The sequence below is a fragment of the Podarcis cretensis genome, assembly GCF_951804945.1.
Source record: "Podarcis cretensis genome assembly, chromosome: 5".
NCBI lineage: Eukaryota > Metazoa > Chordata > Lepidosauria > Squamata > Lacertidae > Podarcis > Podarcis cretensis.
Window position 1 is genome coordinate 72,201,926 of NC_137174.1, and position 20,419 is coordinate 72,222,344.

Here is a 20,419-nt window from a genome sequence, read left to right on the forward strand (position 1 = left end):
CACAAACCAAACTTTTATTATTTGAAAGACAGATACGCTCCTGTATTTCTTTCACATACTTTTTAAAGCTTTATAAAATAGACACTATCTCCTCTTCTTTACAAGTTTCTATATTTCTGGCAGTTTGAGCAGTAAAGGGAGGTTATAATACACGCTCTTAAAAAGACCACAGTGAACACTGTTATATAAAATGCTGTTTAATGGGGTTCTGGAAATAAACCATGAAGTAAAAAATAAAATAAAATACAGCAGAGAGGCATTTGTTATCAGTGGGTTTCTTTCAGCCCCCACACAGGCTTTTGACAGTCTCTGTCACAGGTTCCCCCCCCCCCTTGCAAAACAATCTGCCAATGACCTGCAGTGCTGGCCCGGGTGATTCTTTGAGGGCATTCTGCCAAACAGCTTTGCAGAAATGTAATCTGATGCAGGGCTCTCACTTCAGGCGAGTTTATCTCTGAAGTCAACGGTGGCCCTTTAAATATTCACCGGCTCACATGTCCTTTTCAATAATGGTGCTTAACTGTTTTGTGTTCTGATTCTGCGAGCATGTGAAAGAGCCTTGATTTTCTGAATAACGTGACATGTCCATGGGTAACAGGAAACTGACAGCCTTTACTTTACCCCTAGGGAAAAAAGAAACATGTGCAAGATATTTGGAACAAAATGTTATGCGCTATGTTTTACCTTCTGGATCACAAATGTATCAATACAACATAATTCATCATTGCAAATGTATCCTGAATTAGATCAGGGCTGACGAACCATTAGCTCTCCAGATGTTGGACCCTGACTTCCATCTGCCCAAGCCAGCATGGCCAATGGTCAGGACTGATGGTAGCCATAGTCAATAATATCTATGGGCCACAGGTTGCCAACTTTGTCCTAGATTGTATACCAGGGAATCAGCAAACTTTTCCAGTAGGGGGCCGGTCCACTGTCCCTCAGACCTTGTGGGGGGCCAGACTATATTTTTGGAAAAAAAAAAAAAGGATGCACGAGCACCATGAGCCCTGGTGGCTGCTGACCTGTGTCTTGTGAGCAGCAGGGGCTGGCGGTGGCAGCAGTGGAGGGATGATGAGTGCTGTGCGAAAGGGCTCCCGAGAGGGGCTGCTTAAAATGGCGGCCGCTCGAGCGCTGCTGCTGCTGCTGGCACCAACAAACCCAGCCCCCTTACTCCTCTAGGCAGGGTGGGGAGAAGCCAGGAAGAGGGAGGGAGGAGGCACCGCCGCCACTGCCGCCATGTGAGGGAGGGAGAGGGAAATAACACACGTGCTGGCGATCCACGCAGTGATTCACGGACCATCTGTGGGCCAGATCTAGAAGGCAATTGGGCCTGATCCAGCCCGTGGTCCTAAGTTTGCAGACCCATGTTGTATACCTTTTGGGGAATTTTTTTTTTTTTTTGGGGGGGGGAAGCATGCTAATCCATACCAGACTATAATGTTTAAAAAATAATTGTTTGAATTCCTTTCTGCTCCCCCATGGTGTAGGTTGCACTTCCTACTCATCTAGATGAATCCTCCAGCATTCCTTTTATAAGAACAACTACTCAATGTGGAAGAGACACGGAATAACCACTTCAAAGCCACAGTGCACTATAACAAGACTAGCCATGTAGAGCCTCACAGATGTTGTTGGACTACAACTCCCATCATCCCTAACAATGGATAGGATGATTGGGTGGTGGGAGTTTGGCTACAATATCTGGAGGGCACCATGCACTTGTATACGCTTGCAAAGGGTTTACATCTGCAAATATGGCTCCGCATTGTTACCAAATGTTTCTGAAGCAAATACTGGGCATTGCTTGAGAGTTAACATTCATGTGCAGCTTCAGGGTCCTGGTGAAGCTATCCTCTTATGAATAGGGCAAAAGTGTTTCTTGATGCTCCTGTTCCTCATATGGAAGCTAATTATAGTCAAGACATCAAAAACTCTTCTAAATAGATGTGCACGCCCCAAAGGCACCAGTGGGATAACTGGAATGCTTCTCACAGGGGACTGTGATTCTACAAGTGACATTGTAATCTGATACATGTTAAGACAGAAGCAAATCCTACTACAGCCAATGAGGTGAATGTTGTAGGTATTGTGTTTAGGACTGCAGCCTGAGTCACACAGAGCACTTCACGTAAGCTTCCTCTTGATTGCCATGATAGTGAAACTTGGCATTGCAAAGCTGACATGCTTTGCACAAGGGATATGGACTCTGTAGCCCTCTAGATACTGTTGGAACACAACATTCATCATCCCTGATGACTGGAGCTGATAGAAGTTGCAGTCCAGCAACATCAGGAAGGCTACAGGTTCTCCATCCCTGTTTACAGCTTGCAATATTGCACCGGGTATGCTTTGACTTTTTTTTTTTGTAAGCCTCTGTAACCAATTTTGGGTGAACAGCAGAATATAAATCTCTTAATAAAATAACTAATTCGTAAATAGATGTCTAATGGATGGATATGGTCATGAGATTTATCAAGCTCATTCTTCAATTAAATATGCTCAAGTCCAGTCCCATAGCTGTAGGAAGCAATACCAATGATATGAAATTGCCAACTTCTGACATTATAAAATGATTGGAGCCATCAGGTAAACCAGACTTTTGCATTCTTCAATAACCTGACAAGGGATTTCTTGAAGCTTCAACCATCATTTCATTCGGGCCTACCTGCATTTGTAAACATGGTCTTGGAAAGATCTCCTTTTGTTGGATGTACTGCTGGAGAGGCAATCGGATGGAATTTTTGCAACTCCTTTTTCTTCTTTGTTGGTTGGTTGCGTATCTGTGGGAAAGGCCGGCTGCTTGATTATCTCCTTCACATCTAGGGCTCCCTTGAATGGATTCCTCTTGTCAGATTTATGGTGTTTGTTGCCAGGGAGCGAAGGCACAGATGAGGAGATGGAATAACGCCTCACCGTCATAATGCTACCTGTGCAAAGATTGTAATCCATGTAGTTTGGTCTTTTTTAAAAAATAAAGTAAAAACAAAAAACCTTTCTCATTAAGAGCCTGGAGTGACAATCTTAACCTAACAGATTAGCTGGAATCTGACTGAGGTGGTGGGACAATTGCCCATGCATCCTAATGGAGCAACCTCCACTGCTAGATAGCACTGACCAGCTTCTCACCCGAGAAGGTATTCCTCTGAAAGCACAGGTTGGCTGATAACCTCCAACCCGAGAAGTGCCACCCTTGAAAAGTGCAGATTAACTTGCAGGAGACCTTTGAAAGACTGGATCGTGGGCTTGACAAAATTCACCAGTGGGTCAGACCTAGCCTGAGAGACATAGGCCCCCTCACTTCCTGTCGTACAGAATCTCCAAAAAAGAGAGAGACCTGAATTGTACTGGAACCAAGGGAACAAGGGGAGATCCTTACATGTGAGAGCAGCCAGTAAAAAAGGTAAAGGTAAAGGTACCCCTGCCTGTACGGGCCAGTCTTGCCAGACTCTAGGCCGGGAGCCTACACTTCCGGGTCACGTGGCCAGCGTGACAAGCTGCATCTGGCAAGCCAGCACAGCACACGGAAATGCCGTTTACCTTCCCGCTAGTAAGCGGTCCCTATTTATCTACTTGCACCCGGGGGTGCTTTCGAACTGCTAGGTTGGGAGGCACTGGGACCGAGCAACGGGAGCGCACCCTGCTGCGGGGATTCGAACCGCCGACCTGACGATCGGCAAGTCCTAGGCGCCAGTACTGGAGCCAAATTGATTGCAAATGCAAAAGACCAATTAAACTGCAAACTGGAGACTTCCTTGAGATATTTTTTATCATTATTTATTAAATTTCTATACCGCCCTTCATCTGAGGATCACAGGGTGGTGAATAATATAAAAACACAAAAATACATACCATAGTAACAAACAAACAAAAAATACCCCCCACAGTATTATTACTATGTGCAACTTGTGCTGAGCTCTTGGCCATTCCCAAAGACCTTTTTGATATGCTGCAAAATGCTACTTAGCTAGGGGTGCCATGTTATCCAGCTGGCCAGATGTTAGGCATGCCACCCAATGCCCATTTACACCATTAGCTGGACTGGATTTCTAGTTCTCTCTCCTTTTTTAAAAGGAAGTCTCTTGCCCTCTGTCCTGTGACAGAAAGCAAAATGTGCTGGCGCCATTCTCCCTAGTGGTTTTGTGGGAAATGAGCCTGATCCCCCCTTGCACTGTTCTTAGCATTCCTATGAGAATTTACTCAGAAGTGAGATCTCTCTGTGTTTTTAATGAGGCTTGCCCTTGAGGTGAGACGGTCGCCTCAGGTGGAAGGTCTGGGCCCAAGGAGCCTGCTGCTTGCCCCCCCTCCTCCTACATGGCTGTGCCCCTGCCTTCTCCTCCACAGACTCATCTGTGGAGCAACAGGACGGTTAAATGGTACACCTGCATCGCTGTCATGGTGGTGACCTGTAGCATGGTGCACCCATGGCTGTTGGAGGCAGTGGTAGGTTCATTTTATTTTTTTTACCTCAAGTGGCAAAACATCCAGCCTGAGGCTTACTTTCAGGAAAGTATGGCCAAATTCCATCTTTAGACATCCTAGTTTTCATTTATGCTTTGCAAGGTCGAATGCAAGCCTTCTCCATGTAACATGAAAGGAAAGCCCAACACTTTAAACAATCTATGGCCTTTTAAATGTGGGGGGACTGCTATTATGATATTTTTCTGTGATTGTTTTTTATTGTCTTTTATAATTATGCTATGTAAATTATGTTCTTAATGTCATACACTGCCCTGGGATCTTTGGATAAAGAGCAGTATATAAATTGAATAAATTATTATTATTATTTTGAAAAACAACAACAACAACAACACTCCACTTCCCTGCTGTTAAGGTAAGAGGCTGCATGAGGTAAACAAAAAGCAGTGATGGTGGTGCTTAGCCATTTTCAAACTCACAACTTGATTTACATAATTAGCAAACCATTTGTATGTCAGTTACAGATAGGTAGCCGTGTTGGTCTGCCATAGTCAAAACAAAAAAATTTTTTTTCTTTCCAGTAGCACCTTAAAGACCAACTAAGTTAGTTCTTGGTATGAGCTTTCGTGTGCATGCACACTCACACGAAAGCTCATACCAAGAACTAACTTAGTTGGTCTTTAAGGTGCTACTGGAAAGAAAAAAAAATTTTTCATTTGTATGTCAATTAGACTGCCTCGATTTGGGAGACTGGAATATCAGAACTCTGTATCCAACCTTTAGTTCATGCCTCGTTACAACAGCTGCTTTTGAAATGTGGTTTTTTTTGGGGGGGGGGTGCTATTGGAATGTTGTTTTTATTTTTATTAGGTATTTTGTGCTTGATTTCATTCTGTGAACCGCCCTGAGACCCCTGGGTACAGGGCGGTATATAAATTCAATAAATAAAAATAAAAACAACAAAAGTAATAATAATTACTGCTGTCCTAATTTCCGAGTGTAACAGGATGAGTTCCTGAGGCCTACCCAGAGCAGCTTGTGACTATCAGTGGAATACTTTAGCTCATCTCAGGGTTAGCTAACACAGTGCTCTCCAGACTACAACTCCCCTCATCCCTGACCCATGCCAGCTGGGGCTGATGGGAACTGAATCCAATGACATTTGGAGGGCTCCATGTTGGCTACCCTCCCTCTTCCTCTAGCCCAGGATGGGTCACTAAACAAAAGGTTCAGCCATAACTTGCCCCATCAGGAATCATGGGTACCTTTTTGCTCCTGTAGTGTCAGAGCAGAGCCTGCTGAGACGTTCCTGCGCAGAGTCACTGGCGAGGCAGCGGCCTCTTCGACTGAGTCTGCGAGGCTCCAGCCCTTGTCCTTTTTGTCTTCGGCCCCTTCTCCATCCTCTCGCTTTGCTGCCTTCTGCCTGCTGCATGTCAGCTGCCCCCGGAGGGCTCTGTTCTCTCTCTCTAGCTTGATGATTTCCGAGCGCATTTCGTGGATGACCTTCATAAGCTGCTTGTTCCCGTCCATTTCCCACCTCCTTGCCAGACGGCCAACCTGGGCGCCGCTTGCTTTAAAAAGAAACCATGAATCCAATGTGAGGGGCTCATGTGGCACATAAACACACCCGAACAATGGCACTCCCTCCTCCGGGCTCAGCATTGTGCTGTCTTTCACCACCCAAAGAGCCTTGGATAAACTGTCAAGGCTTGAAGAGCCCCTCCATGATTTATTCATTCCGGGTTTCATTTTTCCAAACTGAGTTTTCCTTTGGTGGCAGCTATTTCAGCGCAAAGACATTGGCCCTGTGAAAGTGGCAATGTGTGGGAGTGCAGGCACGATAATTCAAACACAGCATTTGTCGTGTGTGTGTTTGTTCTCCTGCATTTGTCCCACCTGTCAAGCTCAGGCATCTTATGCTGGAAGGCTGCATTCTGCCTTCAGCAATCCTATCCTGTCCAGGGCTGCTGAATGCACCAGACTCAGAATTATTCTGAGCTGAAGCCAAGTTCACCCAGCATGCACCTCTCTCACCTCCGCCAACATGCATTGTTCCCTTCTCAGCTTCTTGAGAAGTTCCATTTTCAGAAATGACTTTGAGGGGGAGTGGGAGGGAAACAACGCCTTTCCACAGTTCCCCGCGGTTCCCATTAAACAAAAATGCATTTCTGGCTGCCAACTAAGAATATATTTCCACCCGGCCACAGCTCAGCTTTGTTTGTGGCATTTGTTTGAACAAAGTGTGCACAGCAATATTCTGGGATGGTAAGGAGAGACACATCAAGCATGAATGTTGCATTAGAAACGAAAGGCAATATCGTGGGCTGCTCCTGTTACCTACTCCCTGCGAGTATTTCTGCGCAGCAAAATGCCCTCCCGTAGCACTGAGAATTTTCCTTCTGTGATTTGGCATTAATATTAAAACTCAGTGTATTCTCTGATCAGCACATAAATTATTTAAAACCTGTATGCTTTGAACTGAAGTCCCTCCACCCCACTTTATCACCTTGGAAGAGAGCGATTTCAATTCATTATGCAAAGTGGCTAATCATAGTAAAGACTGTGTGCATGTGCCATGATTGGCTCAGCCCTTTACAGATGTTCGGTAAATACAATGAGACTCACTTTGCAGTCGATGTGCACTACCCATATCAGGGGCAGTCAATGTGATGCTCTCCAAATGCTGTTGGACTCCCATCAGCCCCAGCAAGCATGGCCAATGGTGAGGGATGATGGGAGTTGTAGTCTAATAACATCTGGAGAGCACCAGGTTGGCTACCCCTGGCCTATATTAATCCATCAGAATTGATGGAATATTTTTAGTTGCTAATGTCAGCTGACAGTCTCTCTCTCTCTCTCTCTCTCTCTCTCTCTCTGTGTGTGTGTGTGTGTGTGTTGTATAAAATAAAACAAAATCAAATGAGTAACATGTGGCAGGAAGGGAGCATATAGGTTCAGACAATGAAACATCTGTATGTAGCCAGGTACACATTTTAACATATACATGCATAGACTTCCTTCATACGTAAAGACTGGGGTGAAGCCTGCTTCTCTCTGCCCTGTGTGACAACAAGGGATGGGCAGACATGTCAGTTTCAGTTTCTCCCAGTTTCTCATTTTTTCAGTAATAAGTTCAATTCTCCAAATTTCTGCACAAGTTTGCATTTTTAAAAAAGTCCCTATGAAAATTCACCATCATCTTTCTACAATATGCGATTTTGCCTAACATACAGATTTTTTTTGCAAACAAATTTCCCCAAATAGGATGCATTTTAATACTTATTTTCACTAAATATGTTTTAATACATGTTCCTTACCCTAGCAACTGCATTTCTGTACACATTACGTGGCTGGAGAACTGCACTGCAAAATTTGGAGAAGCGCAAATTTTGAAAGATGACAATTTTTCAGGCTGCATCTTGTTTTGGAAAGAGAGAAAAAGGTAAATTCACCTGGTCATGTTCTAACAGTTTCCCTCTGGGTTGAAGCCGCTTCTTCCAAAGCAACATCTGCAACATCTTTCCCGCATCTCTGAGGTAAAGAAACTTAATTTGCCCCAAAGGGAAATTAAAAAAAAAAAGAATCAGAGGCCACAAGCGATTTGTTATTACCCTCCCTTTGCATGAACTTGAACAAGGCCCATTTTTGATCCAGTGCTGCTTGCAATTTTACTAAGAGGCTTTGGTCAATCATCTCACTGGTATCAAAGTTTGCAGAGTGAAAAGCAATGGCATGTGAGAGATTCAAACAGAATTCTGTCTTCAAGTTTCTTATTCCTATATTCCCCAGCAAGGGATCATGTGTAGGCTAAGTGATACCAAAAGCACCCAATTATAGTATCATTTCTGACCTCTTGGTTCACTCTGTCAACAATCAGCTTCCACTAGAGGAGTCTGAATGCGTATGACCTTTTGATCTTGTATAGGCAATATCTGCTGTAGTCATTTGTTTCTGGAAAGTAATTTCATGCATCTTTTTCCAAAGACATCCAAGGCAAGAAAATATGGAACATTCAAGGCCATAATTGTTTAATAAATGAATAAAATAGAAAACGACCAAACCAGATAGATACCAGCAAAATGAAGGAACCCTTTTAACCTTTGCCTTCAAAGAATACATGAAAGGGGAAGGTTGTCTCTGTCCCCAGGATCCCCATCCATTAGTTCCATGCCAGAAGGGCAGTTTGGCTGAATGTTGGTAGACTCATCTACACAATCAGGAACTTTGCATGACTGAAGCTCCCTTTTCTAGAGAGGATTATTCACATGTTCACCTGAACTCATGAGGAATCCTCCTTTGGCCCTCCCACCCAATGCACGAAGGTGTGAAGCTGCAGCCTGTGGAGATCGGGATGGTCCAGTTAGTGTGCATGACCAGGCTCCCTCCAATATATCAGTGGTGGAGAACTTCAGATCCATTGCTCTCCAGAGCTCCCAGTTTGGCCCTTGAAACTGTTTGGGCACAGCCACACCTACCTGCCCTATACCTCATCTCATATATGGTGTCAGGTATGGAGCAAGTAAAGATGTGGCTGTGATGACAGGTGGTGGAAGGTGACAGGTGGTCATTGCGATGTTAGGTGAGTCACAGTGGTCAAGCAAGACCTGCAGGGTGAGAAGAGAGGAGGAGATCAGAATCCTACCTGTTGGCTGGATCCAGCTCCCTGTCTCTGCTCTATGTGTTTCTGTGCAAAAGGCCTGAATCGTGGCAAGGTTAACACACAATAATATAAATCAGAAAGCACCTAATTACATTTCTGGAGCAACTGAAAAAACAACAACACACAGTTGCCCTAAAACTAAGCAGTGAGATGGACCAGTGAACCTCCCTAGGGAGGCTATAGCATAATAGCTGCAACACTTCAGAGGAAGCCTGGTCCAGCTCCCAGGACATCCTAATGGGACCTTTCAGAAACAAGGCAGATGGAGAAAACATGCCCAAACGCGGCATGTGTCCCACTCTATTTGGCAAACATTATTACCCATAAGTGAAGGAGGATGCCTCAGGAATTTAGAGTGTTCCTCATAAAAGCTTGCTTTCAGTAGACGGTGACAGCTACTCTGCTACTGGAATTGCTAAGCAGCTGTTTACAGCCATTTGTTATGCTGAGCTGCTTCTGCTGTTCCAAAATTTAGACAGGTCAATTCTTTGTTGTTTCAACAAAAGCCAAATGGTTTTGCAAATAATCACTGTGAGCCTGGAATGCGCTTACAGATATGCAAAGATTCCCCCCCCATAAATGATGGATGTACATATGCAGACACCAAAGTCATTCGCCTGAGATAAATTCAACCGAGAAGGTTTTAGGAAGAATGCAAATTTATCTAATAAACTAATGATTTAGTCACTGAAATGTTAACTCCCTGCTTTTCAGATATCATTGATCAAATACAGTGAAAGCCTTACCTTTTACACAAATGTCCTAGTGCAGTTCAGAGGCATATAAACATGGACATCCTTGGAAGGTTTTAAGGAGAGGTTGGATGGCCATCTGTCATGGATGCTTTAGCTGAGATCCCTGCAATACAGGGGGTTGATCACCCTCAAGCATAGGCATAGCCAAGGGGAGACGGGGACAGCCATTTCCCCTAGATCAAGTAAAACAATAGAAATGCTTAACTAATTGACCAATCACATCAGTTTCCCCCTCCAACAAAAATCCTGGCTGCATCCATGCCCTCGGGGGTCCCTTCCAACTCTATGGTTCTATTATTCATGTTCTAGATGGATGAGGAGCCATTTGACTGAACAAGTGCTGCATATGCAGTTACACCTCCAATCCAATAGGTGGTGTTGCCAGAAATTCAGCAAAAGAACTTCCCAGGTAGAGTAGTGAATAAGGTTTCCCGGATTGGGCTGGGCTGAGGACTAATTGCCTGTTATTAATAAACACCAGATATATGCATGTACTGCCTGAATATTGCTGTGTGCACTGTGTGAGTCCCACAGTACTCTAAGCATAGGGAGACATCCTCGTTCTGGGTGGCTGCTACTGGATTTGTAAGTCTCTTCTCCTAGAGACTCACCAAAGCCAGAGCCTTTATGGCTTCCTGCGCAAGACATTTTATCTGGCTGCTGTTAGTCAAGGATGGGAAAGGCAAGGCAGAAGAAACCACCATTGGGATCAAAGGATTATGCATCCAAGTCATGCCACAGTGGAGCTTGGGTATGAAAACATGGCTCAGGTAGATCAGTTGCTTGATTTTGACACATTAACCTACTTGGACCAACATTAATGTCTCTTACATAAGGGATGTTGCTTCGGTTTACGACATGTACACCCAGCACCATGTGAAGGGTGTCTTCTCTGCATCAAGAAAGCCGTAGGAACGTGGCATGTATGATTTGGCCACTATGCAAGATCTTTCCCCTTCTGGTGAAAGACAGGAGGATCATACCAGTTAACTGATTAATACTTCTACTTGTACACCTGCCCAGCTTACTTATGTGTTCCCCACCCTAGGTTGGTCCCAGCCCATATCATGCAAGGTTGCTGCTGCAAGATGTGATGGGATTTGATGCTATGGCTAGGACAATAAGGTGTCAGTATCAAGTTTGAAAAGTTTTCTGAGAAAGGTGTTTTCTGAGCCTCTGTACTATCCTGTTGGGCACACACACAGGATTACCAGGGCCAGTCCAACCTAATTTGCAACAATCTGTGGCTGCACATACCTGGCTCATCTGAGGTCCTCCAAACCTGCCTGATTTGACTCAGTCGTTGGCCAAATCTGGTGCATAGCCCTATTAGATTGGGCAACCTTTCCCACTGAGGAATGTCATCTTAAAATAGGACATGTTACCACCCTGTATTCAGGGAATGGTAGAACTGATAAGACAATCTTCATATCCATTAATCCACAAAATCCTGTAAGTATTAGTGTGACATTTTACAACTCCAATTCAAAAGGAAAAGGTTGAGAAATAGAACGTATTCTGCTGTGTTTACGCTTTTATGCTTTGCTTTTTTTCCTCCAGTATGCTTACAAACAGCTGTAATGTGCATGCTATGAAAGTAATTGTGATAGGGATTGCCAATGTTGTAAAAAAAGTAAAGGTAAAGGTCCAGTCAAAGGCAACTGTGGGGTTGCCGCGCTCATCTCGCTTTCAGGCAGAGGGAGTCAGCATTTGTTGACAGACAGCTTTCTGGGTCATATGGCCAGCATGACTAAAATGCTTCTGAAGCAATGGAACACTGTGATGGAAACCAGAGCGCACGGAAATGCCGTTTACCTTCCTGCCGGAGCGGTACCTATTTATCTACTTGCACTGGCGTGCTTTCAAACTGCTAGGTTGGCAGGAGCTGGGACAGAGCAACAGGAGCTCACCCCATCACATGGATTTGAACTGCTGACCTTCTGATCAGCAACCCCAAGAGGCTCAGTAGTTTAGACCACAGCGCCACCCACATCCCTGGAACCTGAAGAAATTATAACCCCGCACCTGAAATTAGATTTAAAAGAAGCATTCAGTTCTGGCCAATAGAGCAAGTTGTAGTGTGTGTGATTGTGGTGCCCACAACAATTTATCCAGTTTGCAAATTCAGCCAAAAAGGTTTATGACTCCTCTTATAATGAACATTATGACAAAGAATGTTATTACTTATACTATACAGCTACAACTGTTTATTTCTCATGTGATTGGGCACTTGCCTTTGGGCACAAATTTGAAGATGGACATTCTAAACAGTCCAAGCATTCACCTGAACACCCCTGGCAAGAATATCTGCACCGCCACTGGGTGGGTAGTGGGCGGTTTTGCTAAGAGCACAAAAGAGATGCTGTCTGATTCAGTCCTTGTTTTGCTTTTCCTATTAATGCAACAAAGGGCTCCTTTCTTATTGCTCATGTGTCCTTTATGTGGAATTTCACATAATTGGGTATGGAAAAAGTATGTCATATTCAATGCGAGGGTGATTTAATGCTCTCCCTTCCTTCTCAATATTAACCAAATATGCCTGTTGCAATCAACCGAGGGTCATCTAATAAAACTTCCCCTGTGAATATCGAGACATAATTACTCTGCAAGGAATGATTCCTATTAAGCATTAAATGAGTCTTCAATTTGAAATGGAAACCTTTGCCTGTGGTTTGGTGTCACTGAAGATGTGATTAAACATAAAATATGCATAACTCTTAACTCCTTTAGGGGTGTTGGGATGACACCAACTAATGCATAAATAATACCTCAATAGATTCGTCCAATTTTACCCAACGGCAGAAAACCTTCATTTGTGAAAAGCGTGTGCTATTAGAGTTCACAAAAGTTTTGAATGCTAGTGGTACCAGGCTGTGACCAGGTGGCAACACAAGGAATTTGCCTTATGCTAAGTCAGAACATTGGTTTATCTAGTGTTGACACTGACTGGCAGCAACCCCAGCCTTTCCTGCAGACACCAGGGATTGAACCCGGAACCTTCTTTGTGCAAAGCAGATGTGCTACCCCCAAACTAGGGCTATTCCCCTTAGTTGATGATGAAAGTTGTTGTTGTTGTTGTTGTTGTTGTTGTTGTTGTTGTTATTACCCCACCCATCCGGTTGGGTTTCCCCAGCCACTCTGGGCAGCTCCCAACAGATTAAAAACAGAATAAAACATCAAATATTAAAAACTTCCCTAAACAGGGCTGCCTTCAGATGTCTTCTAAAAGTCAAATAGTTGTTTATTTCCTTGACATCTGATGGGAGGGTGTTCCACAGGCAGGCACCACCACCGAGAAGGCCCTCTGCCTGGTTCCCTGCAACCTCACCTCTCGCAGTGAGAGAACTGCCAGAAGGCCCTCGGAGCTGGACCTCAGTGTCTGGGCTGAACGATGGGGGTGGAGATGTTCCTTCAGGTATACTGGGCCGAGGACATTTAGGGCTTTAAAGATCAGCACCAACACTTTGAATTGTGCTCAGAAACGTACTGGGAGCCAATGTAGGTCTTTCAGAACCGGTGTTATATGGTCTCGTCGGCCACTCCCAGTCACCAATCTAGCCGCTGCATTATGGATTAGTTGTAGTTTCTGGGTCACCTTCAAAGGTAGCCCCACATAGAGCACATTGCAGAAGTCCAAGCAGGAGATAACTAAAGCATTCACTACTCTGGTGAGACAGTCTGCGGGCAGGTAGGGTCTCCGCCGGCATAGCAGATGGAGCTGGTAGACAGCTGCCCTGGACACAGAATTGACCTGCGCCTCCATGGGCAGCTGTGAGTCCAAAATGACTCCCTGGCTGTGCACCTGCTCCTTCTGGGGCACAGCTACCCCATTCAGGAGTCCCCCCCTGCCTGCCCCCTGTCCCCCCAAAACAGTACTTCTGTCTTGTTAGGATTCAACCTCAATCTGTTAGCAGCCATCCGTCCTCCAACTGCCTCCAACTGCTAATCATTCCCCCCTCCATCCCCATTTTGTTAGATAAGCCTGTAAGGCCAAATAATACCTACCTATAATCCCAAGGAGCTTTCATACTGCACTTCACCAGTGATCAATAGCTTAGCATCTGCAGTCAAGGTCTGCACTACAACTTCTGGAAAATGAAAGATTCTTGATTGGAAGACGTGTTTCCGGCTGTTCCTCCAAGTCTGAATCCTGTCCAGTTTGCCCAACGGTAGGACTGGAGGGTTGCAAGTCCTGATAAAAAGTTATCATCAGTGCTTTGTGATGCTTCCCCTCTCCCACCCACCTTGGTTATAACGTCCAAGGTCCACTCTAGGTCTTAGATTAGATTAGAAAGACACAAAGCACTCCACAGTTCAGTGGCAGGAATGCAGAAGGCCCCAGGTTACAACCCTGGCAGCTCCTGTTGAAAGGATCAGAGTGCAGGGGGTCCCCTGCTGGGAATGTGGAGAGATGCAGCAGGCCTGAAAAGACAATACCAGACTAGATGGCCAGAGGAAAAATAACCTCCCTAAATTCCTGGGCACTGCTCAGCTTTGTGATATGTGACAGGAAATCTGAAAACTCTCTAGTCTGGGATTCTAAGCACGAAACCTTGACGCGTGCTTAGTGTCTCTAATGGTCCTGCTAGACAGGGATCAAAGAAAACTGACTCACATTTCTGAGTGGCGTATTGGGAAACTGCGAAAGGAGGGCCAAGAAGCTAAACGTCACTTTGTTCTTAGGTTTTTTTTTTACTCTGTGACCAAGAACTCTCGAGAGTATCTATTTTATGCTCTGCTGTTCTCATGTCACAGATCTGAAGAAGGAACTGAGAAATTCAGCCAGTTTTCTGCCCCTGTTTCCATTCCACAAGTAATGGCAACCTATTAGGCAGGCAGCCCAAGTGAGGGAAGTGGAAACAATCCCAAAGTGAAAACCTTGTCTAAATGTTAATTTTGTCATATTTTAGAGAGGATGGAAGGTCAGAGGCAGCTCATTAATATCTTGCAGTAATTAATGCCTTGCTGCGATGGTTGAAAATATCCAATTATTTGAAACCTGGTGAGGAATTTGGAGGGGATCTCTATTTTAAGTTCCTCACACATTCCGTCCCACCCCCCTGACACAGAGATTAATTGCCTGGTGAGAAAAGCAATGTAGAAACTAGCCCTAATATGAGGTGGAGAACCTCAGAACCAGGGGGAAGTGTGGCCCTCCAAAACCATCTGTCTGGTCCTCAGGACTCTCCTCAGGTCCATGTTTCACCAACCCTACCTCATGTCATTCTTGAGTAATTTTGCCTGTCTAGAAGTTTCTCCTGGATGGAATTTAAGCTCCGTGATGGAGCACAAGAGGGAGGTGTGTGTGTAGAAACTAGCCTACTGTATTGTACTTTTGCTGCTCCACCCACCCTGGGCTCCGGCCCTGCCCACCACTGGCATGTGGCCTCTGGTAATTTGTCCAGAAGGAAATGTGGCCCTCAGGCTGAAAGGCAGGGGTGAGGAAACGTTATCAACCGAGGGCCATGTTATCTTCTCCACCAGCTTCTGGGACCACATGCCAGTGGTGGGTGGAGCCAGTAGCAAAGGTGGGTGGAGCAACAAATGTTAACGTCCCTCTCCCTATCCATCTTAGGTGAGCAAGAAGCATTATCAGAGTCCAAAGATGCATTCTAGCAAGGTGAAAATACTCAAAAGGTGCAAAGCAGGGTTGGAGAGGGTGTGTGTGTTCTAGGAAAAGTCTCGAGGGCCAGACAGAGGACTGGAGGGCTGCCTTTGGCCCCCGTGCCTGAAGATAGGCCAACAGCATCATCCATCTCTCTGATGATTAGAGAGAGTGGTTTGTCTAAAACCTCTTAGTGAGTTTTTTATGGTAGGGGGTGAGGTTCAAAATGAAAAGCCCCTGATTCATAGATCAGTAGTTGGCCACTACACCACAGAGTCTACAGGTTGATATGTTGATGGATGGAGGTAAAGCCCAGGCTTAAGCAACCGGGACATGGGGACAACCCATCAGGATAAGGTGAAGATTACCGTATTTTTGCTCTATGATACTCACTTTTCCCCTCCTAAAAAGTAAGGGGAAAGGTCTGTGCGTCTTATTGAGCAAATGCAGGCTGCGCAGCTATCCCAGAAGCCAGAACAGCAAGAGGGATTGCTGCTTTCACTGCACAGTGATCCCTCTTGTTGTTCTGGCTTCTGAGATTCAGAATATTTTTTTCTTGTTTTCCTCCTCCAAAAACTAGGTGCGTCTTATGGTCTGGTGCGTCTTATAGAGCGAAAAATACGGTAGTTACCTTTCCATCTACAGTGGAATTTGATGCTCCTCTACTTAGATGCAAGCAATTTGAGTTCAATGGGTATGTGTGCATAGGATTTCAGCCTGAGTGCAGGACTAGGTCTGTCCAAGTAGAGCGGTGGCCTCCAAGATTGGGACCCACTTTGCCCCCCAGCCCATCCAATCATTAGGCACCTAAGGTGGCTGTTGCCAAGGGGCAAGAAGGTCACAGCTGTGTGTCAATGCACTATGGCAGGTGTTGGGACCCTGTGGCCTTCCAGATGTTGTCAGACTTCAACTCCCATCAGCTCCAAAACCCTGTGCTAGAACATTAGGCTTTGCATCTAAGGAGACCTAGGTGTAAATAATCAACAAAGCTTACTAGGTGTCCTTGGGTCAGCTGCATACTTGGATCCAGGAAGAAGGATGTGTGCTGCCTTGAGTTATTTGGAGATAATAAATACAATAAACCATTATCATTCCTCTTTAGGAGAGGAATTAAGCACACAAGAGATTGCCCCAAGTCAACCAGTAAATTTCAGACCTTTCAGAGGCCTTCTATTTAATTCTACCAGTGTGTGTATATTAATGTTGGGGAGTGCATTAAGCACAGCTGCAGAAAAGAGAAATACTCTGTGGTACCCAGTGCATTTTTTCTGGGGGTACGCATACCCCTAAACATTTTGTGAATCCAAGTTTGGTCTCAGTGAGGGGCAGTATGTCAATATGAGTAGGAAAATGAGAGTACCCCTAAACATTTTTTTTAAAGAAAAAAAGTGCTGGTGATACCAGAATCTACATTTATAAATAGAAATGTGCTTGGATGCAATGACATCTTAATTCAGATTTCAGGTGGCTGTACAGTAGCATTAATCAAGGCTCAGAGTGACAGAACATCTCAACAGTTTAAGAATATTGCAGTTACTAACACATACTGCCAGGCATAAAAACTGAACATAATGAAAGAAATTTCAAGGGTAATTGCTTTTATGGATAGAGTAGCTTGTGGCTTGACCACAACTGTAATTACATTTGTATCTTCTTCCTGATAATGATGAAAAGCAGCACAGCAAATTGGAAGAGGTGTCTCTTTTCTAAATGCGGTTTTAGAACTGAAACCAGCTCTCATATTTCTAGGATGGTAAGGGCAGCCTCAAAGTGTCAAACAGGCACTTCTCCAGGAATTGCCAGCTTGAACTACAAATATACCTTAAAACATATGAGCTACACATTAGCATCTGGAGGTGTGAGTGCCTGCTTATCTGGTAGAGGTAGGGAAAATCAATACATGAAGTTATATTCTTTCTGGGCCACAGCTGGTGGCTTTAAGCGTTTGCACAGCAAGCATTTTAAAACTGATTTCCATTAGCCAGGCATCCTTATTGGAAAATATGCATCTAAATTGCATGTTTATTCAGAAGCAAGTCCTTCTGAGTTCAGTAGAGTTTACTATCAAGTAAGTTTGCACGTCATTGCAACTTTGCAGTGCAATCCTATATACTCCTCCTTAGAAATAAGCCTAACTGAGTTCAGTAAGAGTTAGTCCCAAGCAAGTGTGTCTATGATTGCAGCCTTGTGTGTCTTATTTACAACTGCACATTCTGCAGTTATATTGGACAATAAATATACAATGAAGCAGCAATAAAACTAGCACATTGGCATGGTATCAAATTGGATGGGGGTGTGCATGTTGAGCAGGGGCATCTTACCCATAGAAGATAGTGGTGTGGGGCACCAAGTTCTACAGGGTGCCAGGGAAGAGGCGGAGGCTGGACGTGGCGCCTCTCAGCATCAACTCGCCGCCCGCATCCGCCATGCTGCACCGAAGCAGCACTGTGCCTGGAGCCTCCATCTGCCATGGCCACCACGGCATGAAGCGGCCAGCTGAGCCAGGAAGTGCTGCCTCCAGCCTCCTCCGCCTCTTCCCCACCGGAGGAGCTGCCCTCTAGCCACTGCCCACCTCCTCCAGCCCTGCCGGCAGCGCCGTCCTCCCTAAAAAAACTCTGGGAAACGGGAGGCGGAGGCGGCAACGCCGGAGAGAGCTTTGCACCATGGCGAAGGATATGCTTAAGACGGCCCTGATGTTGAGATTCCTGCATTGCAGGTGGTTGGAATAATGAGCCTTGGGATCCCTTCCAACTCTTCAATTCTATCAGCATATGATTCTATGAAATAATCAGACCAGAGTGACCAGGCTATCTCACTTCAGCATCTGAGGCACACAAGCAACCAAGATCACTCCAGGAAGACTAAAACCATTTGCAAAATTAAGCATATAACCACTGGTTATATTCTGAAAGACCAGTACTTATACATTGTACATTCAGATCTTACAGAACCGTTATGTTAGTCTAAGACTGCTCTAGCGCTCCTGCTGTTGCTTGGAAACTTTGTCACGGCTGTGCTGGTGTTTCTGATTCAAATGAGCTGAAAAGTCTCCCAGAGGATGTCTACATCGTGCTTAAGTCACGAGTGGCATTTTAAATGGCTGTACCATATCTGGGACCAGGAGGGATACAGCAGTGCTAGAGCTAGTGCCAACCCTCGTTTCAAAACACAACTAGTGACATTGGGCTCAAGGGTCCTGATGATAGCAGGAAAAGTGATGTGCTCAGGTAACAGAATATAGGGCCAATAAATTGTTCCAATTAGGTCCGCCTTGCCTCTATCCAGAGAATGGAAAAACACTACCGGCTCCTCCTGATCACTGTTACCAACCTTCAGAAAGAAGCACTTTTAACAACATACAGAGGCATTTTCTTGTTATATTTTCCTCAGCAATGCAGGAATTGCAACTCCTAGAAGATCACCGTGTAACTAAAAAGTTACTTTCAGACACTGCGTTTTCGTTAACAACCCTGTGATTTTAGTGGTTTTTAATTTTCCCAGTGCTGAATATGTAAGACAGAGCTGTCCTCACCAGCATGAAGATTAGATCCACATTCCTTCCATTTGGTTATGTGGCTGAAGCTGATAATGAGACACAGGCTGATTTTCATTACAAGCGAGCACTTCACTCAACAGTGTGTATTATAGAGGTGACAGACGGAACAATTATCTACACACAAGCTAATGCTAGCACTATATAAATGAGAAAAGGGAACTGGAGCAGTATAGTGTATTATGAGTAAGCAACCCCCCCCCCCCCGTATTACAAGTTATCTTCCATGAATGTGAGTAAAATACACAAATAAGTGCAAAAGTTGATAATAGAGGGGGTAAAGGATAATATTTAAGAACGATGAAATTTTACCCTTTCCCTCTATTATCAAAACTGCCTTGATTTATATATTTGCAGACTGTCCGAGTCAGCAAAATTGCTGTGTTCCAATGAGAAAAGTAACCAGTGGCGGACTTCCGGTTTGGGATCGCTAGCAGCAGGGAGCGCGGAAAAAGCCGCTGAGAGCTTTTCCGAGCTTCACGGGGGCTTGGGGGCGACGCAAAGGCACTGCGACCCCCAAAACCTCATGGGGGGCCCCCCTGAGGGATTAGCCACCCAGCAGCGTTGGAGCGGTTCCGAAGCTTTTTCGGGTTTTTTTTTTAAGGATCCAAGAGCGACGGGACTGAGAAACGCGAAATGGTAAGCTCTGCAGACCCCGTGCAGCAATGCCTCTAGCTCCCACTGAAAAAGCGACAAATCTACGTAACTTTAAGAACAGAATCCTTAGTGCTTTTGGAGTAATCTTGAATGGAAAATTTGGATTAAGCACTAAGTGAGAACTGGATGAAAAGGGATTTAAAGTGAGGAACCCGACCTGTTGTTTCAGAGCAAATATGGCGCAGGGCATATAATCGTAAAAGAGAAGAAAGGAAGTGACTAAGCGCCCGCTGTGGAGAACAGAAGAGTGAAAGTCCTCAGCAACTTATTTAGCGAGGCAAAGGAAACAAAGTATTATAAAAGTAACTGAACAGACCTCTAGAGACTTTGTATTTCTTTTGGGGGAGAAGATACTAAAATAAGGGAATAAACGGAATACAGTGGTTATAAAGGAGAAACATTCTGAAGTTACAAACGAGATACAGAAACGCAAGGGGGAAAGAAGAGACAGGAGAAAGGACGGAATAAACAAACAGCTTAAATCTTTACCTGCCCCCTCTGTTTTTGAAGTTAATTATGGAAGTTCTTATAGGATTAAACAAGAGGGCAAATCTTTCTTTCCCTCCTCTTCTCCTTTAATTTTTTTTTTTTTTTTATAAACCTGGAAGCAACCTCCCCCTTCCTCCTTTAAAGAAGCTGGAGTTTTGTCTCCTCTCTTCCTGCTTCATTCCTATGAGCTATAGAGAACTATTTGGATTTACTTATGGACTTCAGTTTAAAGAGTAGCTTCCTCCTTCCTCCTTTCTGAACAATTTGGACTGAACACACGA

At 44.6% G+C, this 20,419-nt stretch overlaps 1 protein-coding gene across 1 annotated transcript; it reads right to left on the reverse strand.

Moving 5' to 3' along the window:
- Nucleotides 1-257: 257 nt before the first annotated feature.
- On the reverse strand, nt 258-9,956 carry CCDC195 (coiled-coil domain containing 195). Its single transcript, XM_079976963.1, has 5 exons — nt 9,826-9,956; nt 8,895-9,023; nt 5,685-5,990; nt 2,669-2,930; nt 258-623 (listed from the first exon to the last, which is right to left on the reverse strand). The coding sequence occupies exons 2-5, from the start codon at nt 8,908-8,910 to the stop codon at nt 491-493; spliced, it is 717 nt and encodes a 238-aa protein (XP_079833089.1). The 5' UTR covers nt 8,911-9,023; nt 9,826-9,956; the 3' UTR covers nt 258-490.
- Between the last annotated feature and the right edge of the window lie 10,463 nt (nt 9,957-20,419).